The sequence below is a fragment of the Marmota marmota genome, unplaced genomic scaffold (genome assembly GCF_001458135.2).
Source record: "Marmota marmota marmota unplaced genomic scaffold, marMar, whole genome shotgun sequence".
Lineage (NCBI taxonomy): Eukaryota > Metazoa > Chordata > Mammalia > Rodentia > Sciuridae > Marmota > Marmota marmota.
Window position 1 is genome coordinate 11,819,326 of NW_026000205.1, and position 9,543 is coordinate 11,828,868.

Here is a 9,543-nt window from a genome sequence, read left to right on the forward strand (position 1 = left end):
CCGCTGCGGCCTAGGAGAGGACCGAGAAGCTGGGGGAGTCCCGCTCACCCAGGGGGTCGGAAATGGGGAGGAGGACAGGGACACAGCGAGAGAAGGGGACACAGAGGCTCTGCTAAAACCGAACACCGGATGGTAACTGCCTGGGACACACTGGGCGCCCTGTCCCCTGGCACCCAGAAAAAGGTCCTCCTTCACCCCTCTCTTTAACCGACACCCATACCCCAGGGAGGAACAGGAGGGGTGGGGCGAAGGTGGCACAGAAGTGCTGGGAAGCCGAGGTGTGTAGGTGGTTTTGGGGGGAACGAAGAGCGCGGGAAGGGGTGGGGCTCCCTTCCCCCTCCCAGTCTCCAGGACCTCGGTCTCTGGGGACTTCGCAGTCCTAGTCCTCCAGTCTGAGTCAGAAGCTTGTCCCCTCTGTCTCTTGTTAGTGCTGTGGCCCTGAGCAAGTTACCCCGGGCCTGGGTATCCCACTAACTCTGTGGTAAGGGCTTTCCCCAACAGACAGTGCTTTTAGAGATGGGAAGCCCGGCCTCTGGGTTTGGGGAAGATACTGACCTTTGGGAAGTGATTTGCAAGCCACCCAACTGCGTGAGACGTGGGTCAGGCCCTTGCTTAGAAGCCATAGCCTGCACCCATCTCTGCAAGGTGCTGTCTTTTGGTGTCCCGAATTCCTTGACCAAAAACACATAACATGAACCCCAGCTCCCTGCTCCTAGGCTCAGGCCCCCAGCAGAGGGACTTGTTCCCCACTCCTCTTTAGGGTGGGCTATCCCTACCTCTTCTGAAAAAACTCCATTCTCTGATAGTAGAATGAATGGGACATTATCACCTAAGTGCATATATGATTACACAACCTGTTAACTCTACATCATGCACCACCAGATGAATGAGAATTCATACTCCATTTATGTATGATGTGTTAAAACACATTCTACTGTCAAGTATAACTAATTAGAACAAAATTTTAAAATTGTAAAATGTTAAAAAACAACAACAAAACATCCATTCCCATCCCTTCCCAGCCCTTAACCTTTCCCTACCTCCAACCCCATCCAAACAAAACACAAACAACCGTGTTTCCTATATTTGTTGATGGCCAGCCCCAAACCTCTGAGTCTTCCTTCACCCCTCTCTTTAACCGACACCCACACCCTAAATATCACAAACCTTGTCAGCTCCACCTACAAACCTTATCCAGAATCTAAAATCCTCTCCCCTACTCCTACCCAGACTATCACACCAGCCTCATCCATCCCTGGTCTCCCGTTCCAGTCCAGTCCTGGCTCAGGGACACCCCAACCCCAACCCCACCCCTAATATACACCTCATCCCAGGTAAAAGCCAAGAAGAGCTCAGGTTGGCCCCTACGGCCCTTGTGCTTGGCCTCTCTCACCTGTGGCTGCCTCCTCCTAGGTCTCCCTTTGGCTCATTCCCCCAGCCACCGTGACTCCCTTCTCTCTCTCTCTCTCTCTCTCTCTCTCTCTCTCTCTCCAGGCACCTTCCTACCCTACAGGCCACATTGCTGTCCACAAGCCTCCTCATGGCTGAGCTCCTACCCCTGCTGTCCTGGGTGCCCCCAGGTTCCCAGGGCAGNCTCTCTCTCTCTCTCTCTCTCTCTCTCTCTCTCTCCAGGCACCTTCCTACCCTAGGCCTCCTGCCTCTCAACCTCCTCCTGCTACCCCTTCTGCCTAGGAAAGCTCTTCCCCATTCTCCCATGGCTGCCTCTCCTCCTTTTTTTTTTTTTTTAAATATTTATTTATTTTTTTAGTTTTCGGCGGACACAACATCTTTGTTTGTATGTGGTACTGAGGATTGAACCCGGGCCGCACGCATGCCAGGCGAGCGTGCTACCGCTTGAGCCACATCCCAGCCCCTGCCTCTCCTCCTTTGATGTCCGGCAGGTCCTTCTTCCACCCTTTCCCGTGTCCCATTGCCCTCTTTATACATTTCTCCTTGCCTGTTTCTTCTTTTGAAATGCTTTCACACTTTTAAGTAGGGTTTATTTCCAACAGGAAAAAATTATCATGGCCATCTAGGTCTCCATCACCCATATCCAATAGGTGTGGACGTTTGACCATTTTGTTTGAGATCCTTACAAAAGAAGGAGAAGACGAAATTATCTATTAAAGTTACAGCCAAAGGCCCAGCTCCGCATCCCCACCTGCTCTGCCTGGGCACCCCAAGGTGCCACCTTCCTCAAAGCCAGTGTTGGTCCTTCCCATGTGATTTCCTATCCTTTTCCCGCATCAGGATGCATCCACTAACAACATCGCCTATCATTCGGTGTCTTTGAAAAAGATACACAATCGGGCTCCTAAAGTACTGTTTTGCAACTTGCTTTTTCTCATCCCCAGTATTTCTGAGGTTTCTGCACACTGATGCACACAGCTCTACTTCATAAACTTCAGCTCTATGGAGTGTCCATTGTTGGAAGAAACCACGTTGAGTATTTCTATTCAGGTCATCATAGTTCTTTCCTTTTTTTCCCCTTGTGCCCTTGAACCTCCCAGTTCCTGTCTCCCTGGACTAGAGGTAGGATTTCTTTGCAGAAGTTTTGTTTAAACCTTTTTTTTTTTTTTTGGCCTGTGAGCTACAGCAGGAAATACCTCTCGCATTTGCCTCCGGCACACACTTAGGAATATATGTCATGTCACAGAAGTTGCAGGAAACCACACTGACGCTTGCTAAGCCCCATATGAGGTGTTACTTTCAATTCTATATTATTTTGGTGTGGGAACAAAGTGGGATCACAATTGACCACATTAGTTTCGTGACCCTTACGTGGGTCCTCACCCATAGTTTGAAAAACACTGAGTGTGTCAAATGGCGGGGGGCAGGGTGGGTTCCACTCTAGTCTTGCTAGGCACTGTTCAGTTGTGCCAATGCACACTCTACTATGACTGTTTCATCATTTCCAGCCAGGTCCCCATGGGGCCACCCTCACTAACCTGTAGTCCCCCCACCTCCACCTAGGCAACGACAGCCCACAAGGATCCCACCCTTGAACATGAGTAGAGAGAGAGAGGAAAAAAACCAACCCACTATCCGTTCCACTGCCCAGGTCTTACCTATCCTGAGACAGACTTTCCAGGTCTGGGGTCCTCGGTCGCTGCAAGCGTGGGGTGGTTGGGGTGGAGGGGGGTGACTCCCCGTCACTAGATGGTGTTATGTGAATGGTGGGCACCTCCAGGAACCTCCATGACTCAGGGGCCAGGCCCTGGGATCTCTCATTTTGTGCCCGATGCTCAGCTGGAGGAACAGGAGAGTCCTGGGCACTGCCCTGGGAACCTGGGGGCACCCAGGACAGCAGGGGTAGGAGCTCAGCCATGAGGAGGCTTGTGGACAGCAATGTGGCCTGTAGGGTAGGAAAAAAAGATAGGTGAAGGGAGGAGGCCCTGTCCAACAAGCCCCTAGCACCGTCCCCTCCTGGGCCACTCAGAGAAGTGAGTTCTGGGGGGCGGGGATGTCACAGAGATCTGGGTGGGATTCTCACATCTTCCAACACTCTTCCCTCATAACCCTGAGCCTCAGTTCCTTCTTCGGGACACTAAAGGTCCTAGTTCAACATCCTCGGATGAGTGGACAGTGTCAGAGAGCTTGGTCATGCAGAGCACCCAGCCCAGGCCACCCATGAAGCCAGTGCTCAGCAAATATGTGTCCACGTCCCTGGGCTGGGAGTGTTTCTAAGTATTCACTAAAACCAGGCCCTGGGCGCTCTGTACACTCCAGGCCAAACCCCACGTCCTTTCCATATACAGGGCCAAGAAGGAACCAGGCCTGAGTGGGCCCTAGTGGCCTCAGGCCTGTGTAACGGCTGATTAGTGGGAGAGAGGGGCAGAATCCAGGATTTCCCTTCCCTGTTTGCCCAGCACTTGCCCCTCCCAAGACAAATAAGGGGAAGGTGGCTGCTTCAGCCTCCAGAGCCAGGGAGGAAGCCTGGCCAGTTCCTGCCACTGCAGTACGATGTTGGAGGCCACTTGGGTCTGGGGAGGCTAGACAGGAGCCTGCCTGTCCTCATGGCCGAACACAGCGAAGGCTTCCTGGGATCTAACCTCCCAGGGAGCCGGGAAGGAGGGCCCGTGGAACCCCGTGAGGATTCCTCTGGGTTTGGGGAAGACGTTGACCTTTAGAGGCCAGGCCTGGACCTTACCAGGAACCCTAGAACCCCCATTACCCTACCTTGTGGGCTCCTCCTTCTTCTCTCACAGGTTTCAGGCCTCTAGGATAAGGGAAGGAGACCTGGCCCTTCCTTTTATCTCCGAGTCCTGGTTGGCCAGAGAGTCATGACCTTCAGGCTGGAATGGCATGTCCGGGTGGAGTCGCGTTACCCTCTGGCCAGCTATTCCTGAGAGAAAGGGGAGAGTGGCGTGGGGGTGGGGTGCTTGTACTACAGAGGAACTGAGGAAGGCCACCTCATCTTTCCCTTCTTGACTGTCCCTTCAAGAAAGGGTCATCCTCATCCTAGGCCCTTAGTGGTCTGCCCCTGCGTTGGCCTGCAGCCCGCCACGCTGTAGCCAACAGCTTCTGCCCTCCGCTCCCCAGAACTGCGCCTCCAGGTCCAGGGACCACCCTGGTGGCCAAATCAAACACATCTGCCAGCCCTCATCTTCCTGCTTTGCTTTTAGGAGCCTTGAACCCAGGGCATCCCTCTCCCCTCTGGGAAGCTCTCAGCCTCTGTGGGCCAGGATTTCTGGGTCCCCTCCTACATCTCTGAGACCCCCATCTCACTTCAGTACAGTTCCTTCTCCTCGACCTGCCCCATAACACTGGCATTCCACATGGCTTAAGTTGGATACTTTTCTCCTCCTTTTCCATTTTTATTACATAATAATTGACACATACAAAGGGGTATCTGCATCATGGATGTGAGTTTTTATATATAACAATAAAATGAGCCCCAAACCCTGTTCTTAGTTTGAACCCGTGACTGCCTTAGGCCACTTCCCATACCACTTTGCTTTTCTTCCAGAAGTCTTTATTACCCTTCATCTGAAAGTTAGCATTCTAATTTTTTTTTTTAACCTAAGTTGCTTAGGGTCTCATTAAATTGCTGAGGCTGACTTTGAACTTGCAATCCTCCCACCTCAGCCTCCCAAGCCGCTGGGATTACAGGCATGCTCCACCGCGCCCAGATCATTCCACTATTTCTAATAATTTTAATCACATTAGTATGTATTTCTAAATAATGTATTTTTATAAGTTTTGCTTATTTTTGAGTTTTATAAAATGAAACCATATCTGCAAGGCACAATGGTACACCCTGTAATCCCAGTGACTAGGGAGGCTGAGGCAGGAGGATCATAAGTTCAAGGCCAGCCTTGGCAGCTTAGTGAGGCTCTGAGCAACTTAGTGATAACCTGTCTCAAAATACAAAATAAAAAGTGCAGGGGATGGATCTCAGGGATTAAACACCCCTACGTTCAATTTCCAGTACCAAAAATAAATTATTAAATCAAATGAAACATTATCACATGTCATCTTTTTAAATTTTTTTATTTGTTCTTTTTAGTCAATGCAGTAGAATGTATTTTGACAAATCATACATACATGGAGTATAACTACCCATTTCTGTGGTTGTATATGATGTGGAGTTATAATGGTCATGTATTCCTATATGTACATAGGTCATGTGTCTTCTTCTAGGACTGGATTTTCTCATGCAACATTACAGTAGTGCCCCTTATCCTCTGGGGATACATTAAAAGACCCCCAGTGGATACCTGGAACCTCTGAATCCATATTCATAATCCTATACACAAGTACCAATTTTTCAACAGTGGCTCTGATAACAATTATGACTACTAAGTGACTAATGGACAGGTAACATATACAACATGGATACACTGGACAAAGCCATAATTTACATCCTGGGTAGGACAGAGAAAGACTGTGAGATTTCATCATGCTACTGGTACACGACTTAAAATTTGTGAAATGTTTATTTCTGGTATTTTCCTTTTAATATTTTTGGACTGGAGGTAACTGAAACCCTGGAAAGCAAAACCGCAGATGGGAAGAGTCTAGTGTATTTCTAAGATGCATCTTGTGTGGTTACAGGTTAACTCTACTTCATCTATTTTTACTGCAGTCCAGTATTCCATTGTGAGAATGCATCACAATTAATCCATTTTTTTCCTGCCCATGGACACTGGCTTGTGTCTGGTTTTCAGCTATGAAAATGGAGCTGGCACGAATGCTCCTGGGTGAGCCAGAGTCCCACCGATTGCCCGGCCAGCCCTGCTTCCTCTGTAGGAGTCCGTCTGTGAGTACTCAGGTTGGTTTCCTATCCAGCCCTGAACTATAAACTATCTGAACTACTTTAGCCCTGTAGTAAGTATTGATATCAGTAAGTCTTATCTTCTTACTCCAGAGTCAGTTTATCAAGTTTCAAAAGGAAAAAAAATCCAATAATGAGAATTTGACTATTAGGCTATAACCAGAAATTGATATCTTTACAATATAAGTTGAACATCCCTAATCTGAAAATCTGAAATCCAAAATATTCCAAAATCTGAAAATTCTTGAGTACTAACAAGAGGCCACATATCTAATGGTCCAATGTACAACAAAACTTTGTTTTTGCCCCAAATTATTTTAAAAATATATAAAATTACCTTCAGTCTATGTGGAGAAGGTATATATGAAACCATAAATAAGTTTTGTTGGCTGGGGCTGGGGCTCAGTGATAGCTTACTTGCCTGGCATGTGTGAGGCACTGGGTTCGATTCTCAGCACCACATAAAAATAAATAAAATAAAGGTCTGTCAACAACTAAAAAAATTAAAAATAAATAAATAAACAAATAAATAAATAAATAAGTTTTGTGTGTAGAATTTTGTGTTCAGAGAACACTCAGGGCTTTCTCCACGTCCTGGGGGGTCCAGGTAGCCTCTGGCCTCTCGATGGCCATCCATGAACCCCAGGCCCTAGGGTGACTGTGAGAGCCACATGAATACCCTCTGTGGCCTAGGTGGGGACTTTAGCATGGATCCTCAGGATGACTTGGGTGTCTCCAACACATGTGGCGCTCTGATGCTGGCAGCTTGCCCATGGGCCTAGTCCCTCTGTGCCCACTGGACAAGGCAGCCCTGTACCAGCCTTCTGTGAATGGCTGGGTGCCCATGAAGGGCCCCACAGGGCCTGCAGTAGAGATCTGGAGCCTCGGTGCCCTTGGAGAACTGCATCCACTACCTCCATGCCACCAGGGGATGGAGGGACACTTGGTGCACCCTATGACCTCCCCGTGCAGCCCTGGAGACCTCTTGTGGCCTGTGGTGAGCTGGTGTTCCCAGGGGAGGGTCCTTCCCAGCCTGATTGCACCAGCTGGCCCAAAGCCACCTCCTGATGTCCTCCTAGGTCAAGGACACCCAAGTGAAGTCACTGTACACCCTGCTAGATAACTGTTTCCCTAAAAGTCGTCCCCCGCCACCCAAAATTTTTCAAAATTCCAAATCCAAGACTTTCCTGGTCCCAAGCAATTTGGATAAGGGATGCTCAACCTGTCCTGAATGTACTGAGTTTTCCAAAGTGCCCACATGGGGTCGCTGTCCATGTATTTTGGTTAAGTTTCCTCAAATGTGCGTGACCCTTGCCTGTCAGTCCATACTTAGGAGTGGGACCCAGCTAAATCCCCCAAACCTGTGGTTTAGCAACTGAAAGGGCAGCAGAGAATTGGAATGTTTTGCAAAATAAACAGCCAAGAGTTCTATCTAGAGATGCCCATGGGACCTCTGATGGAGGTGTCAAGCAACATGCAGCAGAGCTCAAGCTGACCCTGGGAACCTGCAGCAGGTAGGTGGAGATCACCTAGCCCCAAGTGTCTAGCTGTCCAATTTGTCCTCGCTTCACCTGGCACATCTTTTCCCTCTTCTGTCCTTGCCCAAGATTAGTACCTTCAGGTATCATCAAGGTTGACTCAAGATTCTTTCTTAGGGTTTGAATTATCGGGGGAAACTGAGCTTCCAATCAGTGTTCTCTTTACCTTTCCTGACCTTCTGCATCAGCAGGCAGATTTTTGAGTAAAGTTCAGAGTTGAGACTACAGAAAGAAGAAAACTCATGTGAACCCAGTGATCTTGGAAACATGGGAAAGCACTTATATGTGGAAATGAAATCTCAAACAGAGCAGGGTTACCTAAGAATGTCCTCATGCTTCCCCACCCTAAATGCTCTGTGAGTTGAAAAACATCCCTTTCTATGTTAGTCAGCCTCCCATTACTGTAACAAATACCTGAGAGATTCAGTGGAGGAAGCAAAAAGGTTTATTTTGCTTCACGGTTTTGGAGGTTCCAGTGGATGATCTATAGGCCTCTTGCTTTGGATCTGTGGTGAGATGGTACAGCAAATCTTGATGTATCTGGGGAGTGAAAACATTACTCAACGCTTATTGTTTGTCAGAAATATTCAGACCCACACTCTGTTGGGCACCCACAAAGAAGTGAAAGTGGTTCAACCATCACAGACCTTGTCTATGCATCAACTTCATGTGGAAAAATCTATAGAAATAGCACAAAATCTGGACCATTCACCCCCACCCCAGGTGGGACTCTGTTGGGCAGTCTTATGACCCTGTGACTTCCCTGAAGGGGGTGAGAAAGGCAGAGATAATGGAATGGGGGGTGCTCTAGTTTGGATCTTAAATGTCCCCCAAGGATTTGCTGTCTTGTCGTCTGTGTCAGTTTGTTTCCAATGAACTGTGACTTCTGGTTTGTTCCATGAATGTACCCACTCAGTACCCCAGAACCCGCAGTCCCATCAAATCCCGCCCACGTTCTCTGTCTACTTCGGGTTTCTTCCCCCAGTGTGTCTGATGTGGACCAAACCCTGTCCCACGCCCTCCACCCTGGAAAGTCCCAGCTCCTCTGATGTCCTCTCCTCAATTTTTTGGTTCACCTTCTGACCCTTCTGGCTACACTGAGCTCCAGTTCTACAAAACGACGTGTTCCTGTGGGACAGTTCCCTCCCAGCCACCCTCTGGAGTGACCTCTGAGTGATACTGGGTTTTTGCTTCTCATCAACATTTGCTTTGTCCTCTGTCATCTTGAATAGAAAAGATGCTACTCTCACAGCAAGGATTCCAGGTTCAAGGCCATTTCCTGTCCTTGAACTTGGGGCTATCTGCAGAGGAAGTTTGGTGTACACTGAGTTGCCCAAGGAACTAGCACCAGGGCAGGAGTGAAGATTTTTTTTTTCCTTTTATTTATTTATTTTTTTTGAACCAGAATACTAAAGATTGGACTTAATGCATTTCTTCTTGTTCCCCATCTTTCTTCCCAGCACCTACTTTTCAATTTTGGGTCTCATTGTATATATATTTTATTGCTATCTTGAAAAGTCTGGAGAAGACCCAGATATAGTTCAAAATAACATGACTCACTCTGCTTCTCAAACCTAAATAAAGTTATTTTTTTCTGACCACTGGGGTGTATTTCCACAAGGAGTTGTCAAAACCAAATGTAAAATTTTTGTTTTGGAGGGATTTATAATGAATGGGATTTCCATCCCACCTGTCAGCCCATCTGGACTCTGTTCAGGAACCTCCAAC

At 48.1% G+C, this 9,543-nt stretch overlaps 1 protein-coding gene across 7 annotated transcripts in view; it reads right to left on the reverse strand.

Annotated features, from left to right (window-relative positions):
- Gramd1a (GRAM domain containing 1A) overlaps positions 1 to 3,343 on the reverse strand; it is a 23,451-nt gene extending 20,108 nt beyond the window's left edge. For all 7 annotated transcript variants that reach the window (XM_015497133.2, XM_048791036.1, XM_048791033.1 and 4 more), the window contains exon 1: positions 3,069 to 3,343. In XM_015497133.2, coding sequence (XP_015352619.1) covers positions 3,069 to 3,328 — 260 coding nt within the window. In that variant the 5' untranslated portion in view covers positions 3,329 to 3,343. The remainder of the gene's footprint in view (positions 1 to 3,068) is intronic.
- Between the last annotated feature and the right edge of the window lie 6,200 nt (positions 3,344 to 9,543).